This window comes from Podarcis vaucheri (genome assembly GCF_965113315.1).
Source record: "Podarcis vaucheri genome assembly, chromosome: 1".
Classification (NCBI taxonomy): Eukaryota; Metazoa; Chordata; class Lepidosauria; order Squamata; family Lacertidae; genus Podarcis; species Podarcis vaucheri.
This window is the reverse complement of record NC_138759.1, coordinates 72616314-72635433: the sequence shown is the minus strand read 5'-3', so window position 1 is coordinate 72635433 and position 19120 is coordinate 72616314. Positions and strand designations below refer to the sequence as shown.

At 41.8% G+C, this 19120-nt stretch overlaps 1 protein-coding gene across 2 annotated transcripts in view; it reads left to right on the top strand.

The window, feature by feature from the left end:
* Positions 1-807: 807 nt before the first annotated feature.
* Positions 808-19120, top strand: part of TUB (TUB bipartite transcription factor) — a 121284-nt gene continuing 102971 nt past the window's right edge. Inside the window, exon 1 of one of the 2 annotated variants that reach the window (XM_082194230.1) lies at positions 808-1060. In XM_082194230.1, the coding sequence (XP_082050356.1) occupies positions 1005-1060 (56 nt within the window). In that variant the 5' untranslated portion in view covers positions 808-1004. The remainder of the gene's footprint in view (positions 1061-19120) is intronic. The other variant, XM_082194227.1, reaches the window with a different exon arrangement.

The window sequence follows — 19120 nt, the reverse complement described above, 5'->3', positions numbered from 1 at the left end:
GGCTTTGTGGAGGATCATGAACATGAATGGTCCCATTATAAATAATAACAACAAGATCAGGTTTATTTTACATGAAATAAATGCAGTGCTTTGATATGTTAAGCATGAGAAGTATTTCTACTATGCTGTCATTTGGAGCAATGAAAGCAAAGTCTCTGGTTGTAGCTCTCATGTTACTGAGTTCAGCATTCTTTGGGCTGGCCAGTTAGTGGCTTTTTTAAAAAAAAAATTAAAGTGTTGCATGTCAAGCACTAGAATTAAAAACAAACAGAACCGCACTGGGGTTTGTGGCTCATTTGCATATATACAGAAAACAGGATTAGAAGTGTGCTTTTTGTCAAAAACAAAACAAACAGAGTGCTCTTCACACAGCTAAACCATTGAACAAGTTACTCTGGGGCTGGTGCTTCATTTCAGCTAATACGCAGAGGACATCGTTATTACATGTCCATCTGAAGGTAGCATTTGAAAGATCTAGGGATTATGTTATTGGCCAGAGAAAAGTGATGGGGGGGGGGGGAAGGAAGATGGAGCTGTATCTGTGGAAACGAGCATAAATAACAAAGAAATGCTGCAGCAGGAGTTACATCTCTCCTATCCACGGCTGCACATTTGTGTAAACACTTGAAAGCTCCTCAGCATAATCCTATTGTCTGCCACCGTCATCTTGTATTGCCAGAGAAACAGCTGAAATCATGTTCCAGACATTGGCACAGAACATATGAATCGCAGCTCGGGGAGAATCCCCTGCTCTTGAGCAGACAGTGGTACATTCCTTCAATTGTGAACCTCTACTAAATTGGTTGCTGTGCATTTAATTCTAGTCCCACTGTTCAGTGCTTATAGGTGTTGTACAGCATCTTTCCAGTCGGACAGGATTTTCAGAGGCAGGTGTCTCTGTCTCTCCCCTTCCTTCTTTTTAAAAGGAACTCTTTTCAGCCATTCTTTTGATTAGACAATCGGAGAGACTGCAGGGAGTAGGAGCAAGCGCTCAGCTGCAAAGAATGGATGGTGTCAGTGGCAACAGGACGATGTCTTACAGTCGGTGGAGTTATGACAGGTACTGTGTTTTGCAGCCTTTGACATCACCCCTCCTTACCAGGTAGACAAAATTAGGCAAGGCAATTCCTAAACTTACTGTTGCCTTCTCATTAGAAAAGCTTCACAGCCTTTGCCCTATTAAAATCAGTGTTTACTTTTGAGGCGTCAGACTGGCACTTTCCTTCATAACCATTTGGTGTTCGCTTGAACTGACAATGTTATCAACTTGCTGTTTGTTTCCCTCCTTATCCCAAATGACAGCTGGCTTCCCCCCACAAGCCTGCTGTAATGTTGAAGGTGGGAAAGTTCAGGGAAATGTGCTTGGTTTCTCGTCTTTTGCAGAAATGGTGTCCCCAGAACTGAGCATAAGGAAAGACCTGTGTGGTTAATTAGTGGCTTAGAAGTGGTGCCATAAAGTTCCATTAGAAATTAGCAGGAGATGTTCTATAGGTGAATGTGGGGTTATGTGTCACTTAAGGGTAAAATTGGGGCAGATTTTCTGCTGAGAACTCTGCAAAATGTTCACAAAGCATTTAGATGGGGGGGGGAGCGCACTGTGATGCACCTGCTACATCTTGCAACAAGCAGCTATTTTTCTCCCTCTGTCCTCCTCCCCCTTATTACATTCCCCCAATATAAAATTCACTATCATTAGAGAATTGGTGCAATGGCAGCTTTGCAAGTAACCAAACGAAAGGTTTAAGTTCCTTTCCCCTAACCGCATCTAGAACATTGGATTCTTATGTTTGTGTTTGTTGTGCTTGTTGTTCCTTAATAACTGTTGACTGATGAATCACAAAAAGGTAATTTTTTGAAAAATCTTAAGTACTGCCCACCAGGCCACAGAAATCCTCCTGTGTGTTCAAGCTGCAGGGTGTGCTTCGTAAGGTAAATGATAGTCACACAGCAACAGGAAGAAAACATTGAACTAACATTGTGTGCTGTTAGAAAAGGTGGAGGAGAGTGTATCAGAGCCAACCACCTCAGTCTATGTATTCCATCATGCCCTGTTTTGTGATGCGCTTGGTGCCTTTTGATAGATGACAGGTGTGTGACAGCTGAAACACACTAAAGGTGACTGAAATAGTTTCTGCCTCGCAATAGAATTCAATTTCACTACTTCATGTCTTCTTGTAATAGGACAAGCTAGTGGGGGAAAGAGAAAAAAAAAGGATGGATCTTATATGGACAACACTTTTTTCAGCTCCCAAGTTTTGGTTCTATAGGATAGGGCCTCCTCAGCTTTGGTTTCCAGGCACATTGTGTGTGTGTGTTTGACAGGGGTTAAGAAATGTTACACAAGTTCATATATTGCTTCATATATCCTGAATGGCTAATACTGTTAAGTTGAGAAATGGTGCAGAGGTGTCTCTCGCTTATTAAATCTGCCCTCGCACTTCTGTGCTACTTGACCATTGCAAAATAGATGGATTCTCTCTAGTGTTCAAAGTAGCTTTCTGCCAGTGGCTGTAACTATGGAAGTCATAACATGTTGCATCTTGGATGATCTCTTATAGCAAAATGTGCTAACAGAAGATGAATGGCTGCAGGTTCCGTGCTTGGTAAAGCATCACTTGGGCTGGCAATTCATTTTCTCATGGGGGATACTTTAATTTGCTTATATGCAGGGTCACAAGTTTGTTTCCTCCTATTTATTTCTTTAGAAAGTCATCAAGCTGGAGAGAATGGTGTATACACCTCAGTATATACCATATGGGGTGGTACAGGGTGGTCTTCAACTAAACAGTTCTGCTAGCTCAAGGACTTTTAGCTATGCAATAGAACTTCACTACCTCCTCCTCTCTCTGCACACCCCCTGCACACCCAGTAAACCTACTCCAGAGCGTTGGGGGACCCCCAGATATATTTAGAGATTGCACAGGCAGAGAAGTGGGTAGAGAAATTCCAATGCATAGCTGATTAGCTGGAGACAGCCCACAAGATATAAAATTGATCGTTTATGATCAACAGTATACTGTCTATGTTTGATTTGTGCGCATGCTTTTCTCCAAACACAACAGTTTCATGCAGAGTGTAAATGGTCAACTGAATTAATCTCATCTGGCCTCTGGTGGCTCTTTCAAAAATGGTTTCAAGTGTTAAGAAATAGAGACTATGTACCTTCATGTTCTGTGATAATACATAAATGCATGGATTTCTTTCTAATGACATGAAAACCTTACTGTTTACTAGGGACAAGTTGATTATGGAGCTTACCACTCCTGCTTTCCCAACCTCTGTCTAGATCAGGGGTCAGCAAACTTTTTCAGCAGGGGACTGGTCCACTGTCCCTCAGACCTTGTGAGGGGCTGGACTATATTTTGGAAAAAAAACTATGAATGAATTCCTATGCCCCACAAATAACCCAGAGATGCTTTTTAAATAAAAGCACACATTCTACTCATGTAAAAACACACTGATTCCTGGACCATCCTTGGGCCAGATTTAGAAGGCAATTGGGCCGGATCCAGCCCCTGGGCCTTAGTTTGCCTACCCATGGTCTGGAACATAGAGTAGTACTCAAGTTGGCTGTCTATGATGTGAAGCACGACTGCACAAAACTTTCTCTATTTTTGATACTCTGTTCAAAAGTAGCACATTATGTGAAGCCAAATAGATATAGTAGTAGTAGTAGTAGTAGTAGTAGTAGTAGTAATAATAATAATAATAATAATAATAATAATAATAATAATAATATTTTCCCCCAGCCACTCTGGGCAGCTCACAGCAGAATATTAAAAATACAATAAAACACCAACCATTAAAAACTTCCCCAAGCAGGGCTGCCTTCAAATGTCTTCTAAAAGCCAGAGAGTTGTTTATTCCCTTGACATCTGAGGGGAGGGCGTTCTACAGGGCGGGTGCTACTACTGAGAAGGCCCTCTGCCTGGTTCCCTGTAACCTCACTTCTTGCAGTGAAGGAACTGCCAGAAGGCCCTCGGCACTGGACCTCAGGGTTCAGCGATGGGGGTGGAGACGCTCCTTCAGGTATACTGGGCCGAGGCCATTTAGGGCTTTAAAGGTCAGTACCAACACTTTGAATTGTGCTTGGGAGCCTATGTAGGTCTTTCAGGACTGGTGTTATATGGTCTCAGCGGCCATATAACATAATCAAGAGGTGAGGGTGGGGAGGCTAACAGTCTGTGTGCTAGCAGAACTGTTTAGCTGGATACTGCCCACAATAGACTGTCAAGACCAGAATAGACTGCCAAGGCCAGAAATTCTACAAGTAGCTTTACCTCTCCCTGGCAGTAGTAAAACTAGAAAAATAAAATAAAAATTTGCCACCCTGTTGTAAAACTTTAATCTGATGCCTGTGAAGGCCACCTCACTGTCTAATGGTAGGGATCCATTCAAACTGTCTCAACTTTCACATTGACAGTAGACCTGGCTGAGGCACTAACTTGGACAGCAGCAGCTCCTGAGATTGCCTGCCTCTCTCCCAGTTTGCTATTGACTTGACACATACCTCTTCACTGTTTCTAAGCCTGCCATCTCAATTGCTGGCTAATTTTACTTACTCTGTGCTGGCTTATTCTCCAAGACTCTTTCTAGAACTGCTGGAACTTACTTCTCTGCAAATATGCTGCAGGCTGCCAGAGAGATAGTTGAAAACTGTGTGGGGTAAGGTGGCTTGGAGGTGATTCAAAATCTTCTCCTCATGATGCCCCAAATATCAAACAGTTCCTGACTGTTAATAGTTTTGTTTATGATGCTGGTATAAAGGAGATAAAATAATTTATTTCTTGTTTGGACATAGCTTTTCCTATCAATTTTCTCAACCACCCTTTCCTTTTTTATTTGCATCTTACCACGTGTGGTATCCTGAATTTTTTTTGGATTTCTATCAGTAGGTCTAAAGTAAGACACATTGAAATCAGCTGAAAATGGTTGGAAAGAGAATGGCATAAGCAGTAATAGGGCCAGCCTTTGTGCTCTTCAGAGGTTTGGAATCAGCTTTGCTGATCTGAACTAGAATTGTGATATGATCATAAAAAGGTAATCTGTGATTTTCCAACTTGAATAGACCTGTAATGTAAATGATAGCTAATTGCTAAATCAATACAACTGATCAGACTAAATCAGAATGCTGTGAACATTTTTCCCCTTTAAAAAAGATCACATTTCTTCCTCTACCAGCCAGATGAAATGTAACGTTACCAGTGTCAAATTGATGCTGTTGCATTCCTAACACTTTTCTACTGAATAGCATTTTCATTTGCAATAACCAGGGATGCAATTTTCATTCATATTTTATATCAGTTTCCATCAGATGCTTCCTGAATTCAAAATGTAGTGTTTTGAATTTTTTTAACCAATAAAATTGGATGGTTTTGTAACGTATTCAAATATGCTGGAACTTTTTTTTTAAAAAAACCTATCTTTAGTCACTGTAGATTTATATTTATCAAACACTTTTTGGGCTGCAGTTTTTAAATTACTTTTTTAAAGAGCCATGTCACTGAAATCTGTAGGTCTACTTTGCGATTGTGTGTGAGAAGTGAACAAGGCAAGACTTGAATAACTGGTGCAAAAGTGAAAGCAGCTTTGAAATGTACATTCTCAAAGGCAGAGATATGTTGTTAGCTTCATTCAGTCATGGCCTTTAGAATTCAAGTCATAGCTTTTCATTCACCAGCAGTAGTGTTGAAAAGGTGAACCTCAATTATTGCCAGCTCATGACAACAACATTTTGTTGCCAAGGGTATGGAGAGCAAAGGAACCATTCATTATCAGCTTGATTCAAACACAAGTTAATAAACTATGGACCATTGCCCAGGATTGCTAATTCCAGCAACAGTAATACTGTTGACTGTTTACTGACGCAAACTGATTTCACACATGCCACTTAAAGCACATTGGAGTTGCTCTCCTGCTGTTGGAGTGCTTGTAACTCAGTGGCAGAACACATGCTTTGCATAAAAAAAATCCCAGTTTTAACCCCTGGCATCTCCAGGTATAGCTAAGAAACACTTCTGTTTGAAACTGCGGAGAGTCTCTGCCAGTCAGTGCAAACAATACTGAACTGGATGGATGGACAGACTTGGCAAAAGGCAAGTCCTTATGTGTGAAATGTAGGATAACCAGCCTCATATAACCAACATGTTTAAGTTGGATCAAGAAGCAAGGAGTCAAACGCAGCAAGGCAGGCAACATGTTGCTGTGGCAAAGAGCTGAAGGGAAATGCTGACCTTATATCCCTTCCCAGCTCTTGCCACCAGGTGCTGTGAGTTTCCAATCAGCCTCACCTGTGAGGCTGTGTCTTGCCTCTTCAGAACAAACTTAGAAGGCCCCAGTCCTGCAAAGTCCTGTTGGTCACAGGGCCTGGCACACACACACCTGACAGTTGGTGACTGGTGGGTCAGAAGGCAGGAAGGCCAACTGCAGATGGAGCCAGAAACAATGACAGGCAGTGTCAATTAATTCTAGTTTTGTCTCCTCCCTCCTCCTCCTCCTCCTCCTCCTCCTCCTCCTCCTCCTCCTCCTCCCTGAGTTCTTCAGGGGCAATGCTAAGACTAAGGAGGAGGAGGAAACTGACTGCCAGGACCACCCTCTGGACTGGTTGTAAGTAAGAAGGCATAGAGGTGAGCGGTAACTGAGTTTGGTGAATTAGTGCCCCATTTGGCCCAGTGGACCAGCCTTCATTGCTAGAACAAGCCAACTTTGTCCAGGACACAGAGAGATAGAATGAAGTGGTAGAGACAACCATCACACCCGTATCTCTGTCACTTGCACTGGCCAAGGTAGAAGTCATGGTATAGGCTTTCACTGAATTTTTGAAGGGCTGGATTGGGTCCCACCCTGGAAGCTAAAATGTAAAAAACACCTGCCTGCTGGATCAAGCCAGTAGCCCATATAGTCCAGCATCCTGTCCTTACAGGAATATTATTATTCCTTTTGAATAATAATGACAACAATATATTTTTTAATCTAGGCATTTCCCCCTTGTTGAATTTCCCTTTGCAACGTCTGATGGCAAGTCCTTCACTCTGCCCTCACTAGTCAATAAGATATGTGCAGATTTGTCCCATGCCTAGAGAGCATGGGTCTGAGTGGTTTCGCCTTTGCCCACCGCTTTCACCCAGAAAACCCACTCTCTAGCACTATATTGGAATAAACGGCAATTCGCTGAATTGCCATTTGTTCTGATTCAGCGCTAACCTGCAGGTTTTTCCAGGAGAAAGCAGTGTGGCCTTGCACCAGAGTCGGAGCACTATGACCAGCTGCCGTAGCCGTGGAAGTTGCCCAGTATCTAATCAAAATCCTGTGGGAAAAGTACAGAAAGTCAGGCTTTGTTTGCTCACCTGAGAGACCGTTTTGCTACTGAATTAAAAAAGGAAAAGGTAACTCTTGGTACCTTCATGCTATTACTGTGTTAGTCCTTCTGTACCTCTCTCCAGATTCCTCTGTGATATTTTATCCTTCCCCAATTTCCCTCCTTCATTTCCTCACTCATTCATCTGTCGCTATTTTTCACACAAGAGCCATTTGATCAGCAGCATAATGCTAACAAAATGCAGGAGTAATCACCCACAGCAATTCAGGTACAGCAATGTCTACACACTAGACGATGGGTTTTTGAATATATGATACATCCTTCTGCAGATTAGCTTGTTTTGTTCAGGTTTCTCCTACACAGGGAGATGGCACTGAGCAACGGATTGTGCTGTCCTCTGAATTAGATGTGTGCTGTTCCCAAAGTATATTAACTGGAAGCAGGCCAAGGAAATACAAAATGTACATGACTGCATAGCCATTTCCTGAAACAATATTCCCTTCTGGCAAGGTACAGATGCTGTCATAGCGAAGCACAGAAAGCACCTGCTTGATTTCCATTGCTTTTCATTTCCTCTTTAAAATAGTATACATTTTTTAACTTAACATGCTAAGTAAGAATGGCTAAGAAACATTTTTTAACCAGAAATGTTTCAGTGAAGTGCTGCTGTGTTTAAATAATTGCAAACTGTTTCTTCTCACCTTTGATTAATGTGACAATTGTAACAGCAAAAATAGTTGCAGTTCACCAAACACAAGTCAATGAAAACAGTAATGAAGGTTTGTATAATTCCCACCATCTTCTGAAGTATGGAATGTGGACACATGCGAGAGGGTCTTTTTAGTGGCTACACCAGGGCTCTGAAACATGTTTCCCAAAGGTAGGGGTTGTCAGCCTTTTTGGTTCTGAGAAAGTGCTGTGGGAACCAGTCACAAAATGGCTGTCATGGCATAAAACAACCTGTTCAACAAGTTTATTGTTCTATCTAAAGGCCATAACAAGCTTGTACTAGGCAATAGTATTAATAAAATAACACAGAGCATACATTTATTGTATAAAAATCCATAATATATAAAAAAGACTTTGCCAAGCTCCTGAGCATTAAAACAGTTTCCATTGTGCATCTCTGACAATTCTGATTCTAATATCATTTTGCCTTTTTAAAATCCAATTTGCCAGCACCCATGATGTAAGAGAGATGTTGACAAATCAATAACATACATTAAAAAACCCAAACCAACATATAATTCAATAACACATTAAAGTAACAAAATAAAGAGGATGGATCTTCTTTTTAAGCAGCTTTTCACTTCCAGGTGTGATTTTTTTCTCTACTCTCCCTGCTGTTAAGACAGTGCTTCTAATTTACTGAGTCTATTTTCCTTAGATGCCTTAATGATGATGTTTCTTATTTGCTTTTAACAATCTTCTCTACTCGTTTTACTGAGGAATAGATAATAAACCCTCAAGTACTGGAGGCTGCAATCCTATAACACTGTGAGTACATCCCATAGAAGTCAGATACTTGAAATGGAATAAAATAAATAACTTGTGACAACCAGGTGGGATGCTTTGGCACAATGGGAGGAGGCAAGTAAGTGTGAAAGCAACAAGCATCACCAGTCCTGGCACATAGACGTGGGCTGAGCACCGCTCAGTGGGGAATGTGCCCTTGCAGCACCTACCACTTCAGGTTGCTGCCTCCCTCTGCCTATTGTTGTTGAGCATAGGAAGTGCATTTTGCCGCACAGCTATGCAGCTTCCATGATACCTTTTGCCAAGCTGAGACACGGCTTGAGGACACCCATAACAGAGAGCAATGCTTGCTGCTCTTATGTATAGTTTGTCTCTGAGATGCATTTTGACTGAGATTGCTATCCTTGGCGAGTGGGAGCATCGAGACTTTCTAATGAGCTGTGTTCATGAAAATAGATGAGAATCTATCTTGTAACAACAATATAACCCTGAAACTTAATCTCCGTTGTTGGAATTGAATGGCTCGAACAGAAATGGTTTGGTAACTCTCCACCTGTCTGATGTGATCAGGAAATCTTACATGGATTCAGGAGTCACATTTTCTGCTTAGTTATCTATGAAAGCATAATGCACTGATATGTAAGAGCTGTTAGCGTGCTTCTTCCCCAACAGCATGCTATGCAGCTGCGGTATATGAATTGCAACAAGCTGTGTGTGTTGCAACCCAGAGACACCTAAGCATTTTGCGTGGCTGATCCTTAGTATTATGAGGCAGCGTGGTGGGGTGTGTGGATAAGCCGCCCATCCTTAAAGCTACCACTGGAAGGCAGAAGATCTGGACTGTGGATTATGCCCAGTGAACCAAACTATTTTCAGGATTCAAAATTTTAAAATGATGATAAGAATATTTTATTTACTTTCACCACAATTTTATTCAAAACTAAAAATAATGAATGAGAAATGAATTTGCAAAGTAACACAGCTTGGTCCCTGAAATCTGGATCTATATCTATTATTGACTACCAGTGTTAGCAAATGTCAAATTATAAAAATGGGTGCTTCTAGCACACCATATTTTCTCCAAACAAGCACATATATTTTTATTGGAGTTATAATGTAAAATGATTGTTTGAATCAACAAACAGTATTAGAACTGGGAATGCATTTTCACCTCTCTCAGGTTTCCTTCAATTGTCATTTATTTTATGAATTAATTTATTACCTTGTTATGCATGCTCGGAGCCTCATTCATACTTCATGGTTACAGTGTTGCATCACTGGAACATAATCTGAAATAAGTGAAGCTACTATTTAAAATGGTGATTTGATATGTTGCTGAGCTGACGAACATGATCCCATATTTAAGTACCTCATTGGAAACATATTGAAAGGCAAAGTCTAACTGGCATAATTAGTTCATACAATTCCCATAATGTACATGTTATTTGCTTGTACATAATGTTTGCCATGAAAGCTAATGGAGATACATTTTGTCTGTCTGTGTCCCCCCTGCTTCTGCCCACAAATATGATAAACCTTGCCCGAGTTTTACAAAAATTACCGGAGCCTGGAAATAGAGATTTGAAATGCTTTTGTGATATTAAAGCAGTTTTATGATTTATATCTACCTGCACTTATGAAAGACAGATGATAATGTTCATGAAGATACGGATTATGTTTCCATGACTTTTTACAACAAACACATCAGACTGAGCTCTCCAAAGATCAGAGGCTTTCCATAGCATACTTATCACTGTCCCCCAATATACAACCCCCCAATAATTAGAAAACCCTGTACTTGAAAATGGGTAGAAAGAAAATCTCCTGAATCTGGAAAGAGAAAGACTGCTGAACCAATAGCTGAATAAAAGGTTGATAACAGACACCCCCAATGGCGGCCCTGCTATGGCTCCTCTATTTCAGGGGATGAGTTAGGGGATTAAGAGTTCAATTGCCCTTGGGGCAAGTTCCAGATTAGCAGCAAGAAGCATTTGTGCAAGACAGCCTATTATGCCAGTATCTCTCTGCCTCAAGGATATTGCATCACTCAGAATCCCTGTTGGAACCCCAGTCTCCCCTGCTTTCGTTGGCAGCAACAACTGCTAAAGTAGGCTGGGGTCTTTTTAAACAAGGAGGCTCCTCTTATGAATGTTGGAGCTAGGCTCAGTCTAAGGATGACTGTTGCTGAAGCAATAATAGAGCTCTCCTCTTAAGGTGTATCCAGCCTGAACCTACGGGGAGCTGTCCAGGGTACCAGCCTTGCATATATATTACTGAGACAATTGCTCAAAACAGAACACCTTGGGCCAATTTCCCTAAATCTGGCTCGAGTGGAAGTCTGTATAAGCTAATAACAGTTGTATATTTATTACAAGGCTAATACAGTGGTACCTTGGGATGCGAACAGGATCCGTTCTGGAGCCCCGTTCGCAACCTGAACAGAACGTAAGACACGACAGCGCGTCTGTGCGTGCGTCATGTTTCACCGCTTCCACGCATGTGCGTGACGTCATTTTGACCTTCTGCGCATGCGTGAGTGGCAAAACCTGGAAGTAACACACTCCATTACTTCCAGGTCGCCATGGAGCACAACCCAAAAGCGTTCAACCTGAAGCGTATTCATCCCGAGGTATGACGATATTAACTGAGAAGGAAGAAAACAAAGAAGGAAATGGGCAGTTCCTTTTTCATAGAGTCTAGGCCCTAGATGTAGGGATGTGGGTGGCACTGTGGTCTAAACCACAGAGCCTAGGGCTTGCTGATCAGAAGGTCGGTGGTTCAAATCCCTGTGACGGGGTGAGCTCCCGTTGCTCAACCCCTGCTCCTGCCAACCTAGCAGTTCGAAAGTATGTCAAAGTGCAAGTAGATAAATAGGTACCGCTCTGGTGGGAAGGTAAACGGTGTTTCTGTGCACTGCTCTGGTTCGCCAGAGTCATGCTGGCCACATGACTAGGAAGCTGTCTGTGGACAAACGTCGGCTCTCTCGGCCAGTAAAGCGAGATGAGCGCAGCAACCCCAGAGTCGTTCGCCATGGACTTAACGGTCAGGGGTCCCTTTACCTTTAGGGCCTAGATGTATGTATGGAAGCTAAGAGAGGCTTCATCTTTGGCCTTTTTTGTGCCCACACATCTAGAAGGGATAGGTCTTCTTTTGCCCTTTTCCTGTTCCTGTGACTTGGGTATAATAACTACTACTCCTCTGATCCAGATCCACACATATTCCTGCATACGTGATCAACCTAGCAGCCACTAAGCCACAGCAGATGGCCTAGCCTTGGGGTTTGTGTGTGATAGTTTTGCAAGTTCCTGTTCAAAGATTAGCATGGTTTCAGTCATGTTGTAATTGATGTAGCGGATGGAGAGAACGAAGAGACTTCTTGAAAGGGATTAGCTTTTTATAAAACAGTAAATAACAAGTTAGATGTGTATTCCTGCCCTGGAACGTGGGAGCACATGTGCTCAAATTACCAAACAAAGTGGAGATATATGCAAACGGCATATGAAATGAGGCATTGCTAAAGACATCGGTTCCTATATAACTCTGTTTTTATTTAACTTCTTTCCAAATTGAAGACTTTGGTCTGTTACAAATATTGATGATAAGGAGATTTCAGCCATTGGAACAAGGCTTTTTGTATAACACAGTACGAATATCTTTGGCAAAACGGTAATTTGATCCCTCGCTCACAATCAAATCCCCATAGATCGTCCTTAATGAGAACCTTGCTTTATTGGCCCTCAGGGTACAATATGTAAGCATTATTTCTTGTACCAGAGTTACTAAATTACTCATAGTCTGAAAAACATATCTTAAATTTCAAACCTGTGCTGACCATTGCATTTATCTGCCAACTCTGAAAAATCCCCTCAAATCTTGAGTTGAGAGAGACAAAGAGAGAGATCTCAGTCTCTAGTAGAACCTTGGTAATCATCAAGAGGATTTAAATGTTGTCCTAACAGAACAGGGATATTTCTATATATATAAATAAACTCATTAAACAAATGTCCTCCCTCCCAGAAGACTGATTATACAGCTCCTATTTATTAGCTGAGTGTTGTTGGGGTTTTTTTTTACAAGCCTGGCTTTGCATCCCCAATGACCCTTTGCTTGTTTTCTTTCCTTTCCTTTCCTTTCCATTATGTGTGTGTGTGTGTGTGTGTGTGTGTGTGTGTGTACACAAGCACATATATGGATCCTCTTGATAACTGGAAAGTGCATATATAGGGAAGGGGAAAACCTCCTTGCTTGGAGTTGCCAGCAAAAAACAAAAACAAAACTCACCTGGAAAATATAAAAGTTGTTTTTCTTAACCTCATTGTTTCAGATTAGTGAGAACTTCAGTTCAATTGTGTGTGTGTGTGTTGTTTTCAGAAAGCTCAAATAAATTGGATGTAGCTCACTGATAAACCATTTTGTTTAATATGAAGCACCACTGTCTTCCCATCCCCACTTCCAATATGTCACCATGAGCACCCCAAAGTGTTTGTTTGTATGGATGTACAATCTGTCTTTGGGACGCAGGTGGCGCTGTGGGTTAAACCACAGAGCCTAGGACTTGCCGATCAGAAGGTTGGCGGTTCGAATCCCCGCGATGGGGTGAGCTCCCATTGCTCGGTCCCTGCTCCTGCCAACCTAGCAGTTTGAAAAGACGTCAAAGTGCAAGTACAGTGGTACCTCGCAAGACGAATGCCTTGCAAGACGGAAAACTCGCAAGACGAAAGGGTTTTTGGTTTTTTTAGTTGCTTCGCAAGACGATTTCCCCTATGGGCTTGCTTCGCAAGATGGAAACGTCTTGCAAGTTTGTTTCCTTTTTCTTAAAACCATTAATACAGTTGCGACTTGACTTCGAGGAGCAACTCATAGCACTCGGTGTGGTAGCCTTTTTTGAGGTTTTTGAAAACTTTGGTGATTTTTGAAGCTTTTCCAAAACTTTTCCGAAACCATGCTTCGCAAGACAAAAAAAACCGCAAGACAAAAAAACTCGCGGAATGAATTAATTTTGTCTTGTGAGGCACCACTGTAGATAAATAGGTACTGCTCCGGCGGAAAGGTAAACGGCGTTTCTGTGCGCTGCTCTGGTTCACCAGAAGCGGCTTAGTCATGCTGGCCACATGATCCGGAAGCTGTACGCCGGCTCCCTCGGCCAATGAAGCAAGATGAGCGCCGCAACCCTAGAGTCGGCCACGACTGGACCTAATGGTCAGGGGTCCGTTTACCTTTACAATCTGTCTTTATAATGAGGACCAAACTAGATGTGATGGGAATGGGCATGTTTATTTGTATTTCATACATTTGCCCCATTCATATCTCAGCTAGTATTTGCTAGTCAAAGGGGAAACAGTTAAATGTTTCCCTGTAAGGTGGCACACTCTGGGGCATATTCTTGGGTTCATCTACTCAGTTCACATAGGGCAATGGCCAGACTTGATAGGCTACACTGCTACACTGTTGCCTGGATAAACTGAGAGGCTGTTCAAAAGAGCATGGCCACCACTGCCTTGTGACTACTCATTGTGGGAAAAGCTTAGGTAGTGGTATGCAAGCTGTCACTCAAGAAAGTTAATTCACCATTCCTGATCTTCTCATCAAGGAACTCCCTGATAAGCCTCCAAGCTACCTCAGGGTTACCCTGGAACAACACTTGAGAATTGCTGGTCTGAATCAGGGATTGGGACCTGAATCCAGTGGGCAGACAGGATCTTTTTCTCCCCACCACCATGGACCATGTTGGGCAGGTGGGTGGAGCCACCAACCTGTCAATCACCTGACATCACAGTGACATCAGATGACCTATTTTTGCACAGTGCTGCGCATGCTGGGCACTCTAAATGGTAAGCAATCTTCAGTGTTCCAATAAGCACATGGGTGCAGCCTTCCAGCAATGCCAGAAACAGAATATCCTGTTTTGTGATGTATTGGCCAAAGGAAGTATTTGCTGCTGCTCTTTCAAGTCTTAAGCTTGAGCACTTAGTTGATATACACCTAAACTGTGGGGCTCTCTCTCTTCCTAGCATTTTTCCCTGCTTGGGGAAATGAAATAGAGGTGTGTGTGTGCGGGGGGAATGGAACTTCATTTTCCAAACTAGTATTAACTGGACTGCCTCCAAAGCATGTCACTCTGACTGGAAAGTGCCTTTTGACAGCATATTTGGCAGGCCTCAGCTATGAGCAAGTACTATGGGCTTGATGATTAGTTATTTATGAATCATAGATTTGTTACCAAGGCAACAGCCGTTGGCTCCGACTAGGAAATGTTGATCTTATGCCAGAGCCTTCAAGAAGGATTCAAATGGCTCCCATATACCTCTTCTTAAACCGTAATCTTTGCTCAAGCTGCCAGGGTGCTATAGTGAAAGAATAAAGAAGATAATGGGAAGCAATGAGGAATATATATATATATATATATATATATATATATATATATATATGTATGCAGGTTTTGGTGTCTTCGGGTGTCTTCCCGTGTAAGAGTCGGGGTGTCTGTGCGACGTTTCGACGAGGTCTCACTCGTCATCTTCAGGCTGGTGCTTTCGGCTTCTTGTTACTGGAACAGAGCAGAGTCTGGTGTTTGAGTTCCTATAAATACTGTTGAGGGGTGTGGTGTATAGCCTCCAACGTTCTGGGTAGAGAGGAAGTTCCTAGATTAGTGTGCCTTTTCTTCTTTTGTTCCTTAATTACTTGAGGGATATCTTGGGTGATTTCATGAGTGATATTCTGAATACCACTGGGTGGGTCATTAAGTGTAGATTAGTTGCTAAAGCTTTCGTGTCTTGACCTCTTGAGCTTGTGAAGAGTTTTTCTGAGAAGATGGCTGTGCTGCATTTAGTTGTGCTCTGGCTTGGCTTCGTGTATAGGGGCGAGCTGTGGTTTTGTGCCTTGTGCCAGCCAGATCTGTGTAGGGATTGCAGGGGGGTGCAGCATCCGGAGGTGCCACTATAGTTTGGCTACTGGATGGAGTCTGTAATATGTCTGTGGAGAGGGTCTGGGTTTGGGTCTGGTGTGGTTGATTGGTGACGGCGTTCTGTGTGCCTCTGGTTCTGGTGTCGGTTTTTGTGGGGAGGGCTAATTTCCAGATGTCTGGCAGGCGGGACGTGTCGTCACGCTTGTTCATGTTGTGAGGGTGTTTCTCTATCTCGATGGCTTCCATGATTATTCTCTTGTGGTGATGTTCCATGTTAAAGAGCAATTTGGAATCTGCAAAATTAATTTCGTGTCCTGTTTCTTTCATGTGTTGGAAAAGAGAGGAAATGAAATCATGAAATCACCCAAGATATCCCTCAAGTAATTAAGGAACAAAAGAAGAAAAGGCACACTAATCTAGGAACTTCCTCTCTACCCAGAACGTTGGAGGCTATACACCACACCCCTCAACAGTATTTATAGGAACTCAAACACCAGACTCTGCTCTGTTCCAGTAACAAGAAGCCGAAAGCACCAGCCTGAAGATGACGAGTGAGACCTCGTCGAAACGTCGCACAGACACCCCGACTCTTACACGGGAAGACACCCGAAGACACCAAAACCTGCATTCCTGTACCCGTGAAAATCTACGAAAGCATATATATATATATATATATATATATATATATATATATATATATATATATATATAAAGACCAGTTTATAACTTGCAGATAAGGGTTGTGAGCATTGTGGAACTATTATTGCAAGAAAATGCTACTCCGAATGCCCTCTAGTGTCCTCCAGGAGAAACTGGAAGCTTCTTGTCATTTCAGTTGCTGCTTAGAAGGTTTCTCATAGAGTTTTTACAGAACGATAAATAGCCATGTTTTTAGAGCACCATACACAGATGAGATGTGAGCAAAACAAAAGCTGACTGTCAGGCTCTGATTAGTACACAGTCAAGATAATGTTAGCCTCTTTTGTTTTAGCACTGTGAAACGGTATTTAGAAATAAGAAGGCACTCTAAGCAGGTTAGTTGCTCCATGTGACTAGAATAAACAGCAGCACTTTCTGTCTGCATTTAGCTTCTCAGCACACACACATGGTGAAACCTCTGTCCTAGAAATGGCTGCATGAAAAACTCCGGCTTCTACATAAGTAGAGATGAGGGAAGGAGCATGTGGCCGGCTACCTCAGGGATGGAAGTCTGTGACCCTTCAGATGTTGTTGGACTACAGCTCCCATCAGCACTGACCACTGGCCATGCTGGCTGGGGCTGATGGGGGTTGGAGTCCAGTAACATCTGGTAGGGACACAGGTTCCTCGTTCCTGATCCTTCTAACTGGAGAAGCCAGAGAGTGAACATGGGACCTTCTACATAGCGCAAGAAGGGAATGTGGGTAGTTTTAGATGGCTTTTATCTGAGCTTTTATCCCTTTGTGCTGGTGAGGGTGCTGAATTGACAGCCACACTGCATCTGTACACCGGCATGCCCCTGATTTTCACACACACACACACACACACACACACACACACACACACCAGCCCTATATCTCAACCATCTTTAGACTTTATATATATCTTGGAAGCCACTCAGAGTGGGGTACCACCACCACCAACTATTATTATTATTATTATTATTATTTTTCAGCCTTTGACACAGATATGGTCAACCACATACTAAATCCTTGCACAGATGACAACACAAAGTTTAGACGCAGTCTTCACAGTCATTCAAAGACCTCAAAAGGTCCGTCTGCATTTTTCAGCTATCACTGTTCAATACTATGTATGCACTTCGTCACGTCACTTAGGTGCCAACTCCCTGGGGCCCTGGGTACCCAAGCACCCACAAAATTCCCCATGAAAGGGCCAGGCATCCACAAATTTTGGTGTGAGGGCTATGCACATTGCATGACACCCACAGCCCTGGGCACCCATGTTTGTGTGGGGCCAAGTTGGTACTCCTGCCATGTCACATGTAGAGCACAATGAATGGAAGTGGCTGCAGGTTAGGGGTCAGCCTAAGTAAATGGTATTCCTGTGCTGGAAGGCCCTGGAAGGCTTATACAGCAGTGGTGGAAGTCTTTTTTTAAAAAAATAATATTTATTGCTTTTCCAACAATTTAAACACTACAAAAAAAAGAAAAATACAATACAATGCAAAAACACTACATAACACTAACACATAACACTAACACATTGAACTAACAAAACAAAACAAAACAGTTTAAAACACATCAAATAATTTCAATATCTTATCTTTCATTCATTTATTTCAATGACCTCCTTACACCTCCCTTTTTGTATTTCACTTCTGTTAATTGTTTCAGCAATTCCTTTCCATCTTCCTCTGTTTTCTATCCTATAATTATCTTAACACATTCTAACCTTATTTTTTCCTTTAACACTCTATTAATCTATTTATACTTAATTCCTTATAACATTTCAGCTGAAGCCATATAACTTCATTCCAACATTGTTCTAACATTCATTAATTTTACAGTATTTCTGTAAATAGTCTTTAAACTTTTTCCAGTCCTCTTCCACCAACTCTTTTCCCTGGTCTCGTATTCTGCCAGTCATTTCCGCCAGTTCCATATAGTCCATCAACTTCATCTGCCATTCTTCCCGGGTGGGTAAATCTTGTGTCTTCCAATACTTTGCGATGAGTATTCTTGCTGCTGTTGTTGCATACATAAAAAAAGTTCTATCCTTCTTTAGCACCAATTGGCCGACCATGCCCAGGAGAAAGGTCTCTGGTTTCTTCAGGAAGGTATATTTGAATACCTTTTCCATTTCGTTATAAATCATCTCCCAGAATGTCTTAATCCTTGGGCATGTCCACCAAAGGTGAAAGAATGTACCTTCAGTCTCATTACATTTCCAACATTTATTATCGGGCAAATGGTAAATTTTTGCAAGCTTGACTGGTGTCATGTACCACCTATAAACCATTTTCATTAAATTTTCTCTTAGGGCATTACATGCCGTGAATTTCATACCTGTGGAGCAGTGGTGGAAGTCAGAAGTGAGTGACCGAGGGCTGCCATTTTAATTTCCCACAATGCCTCAAAAATATGGTACGTTAAGGGCATTGTGGTAAATCACCTATGGACTCTTTGAGAGACTTCAGTCTTTCAACGCTGAGAAGCACAAGAGTTTTAAAGGTTTTTGTTGTTTTTGTTTTCTAATTTTTTATTGTTTTTGTTTTCTCTCTCTTCTCTTTCTCCACTTTTTATTTTCTTTCTTTTATCACTTTATTTCTTTATAAATGAAAATCTTTCAATAAAATATCAGTATCTCTCAAAACAACAACAACAACAACAAAAGCTCTAGAAGTTTATTTGCTTTTTACAAATGAACTTTGAGAATCCAAGGAATCCTTTCTTAAACAACTGGATGAATTAACAATTCTCAAA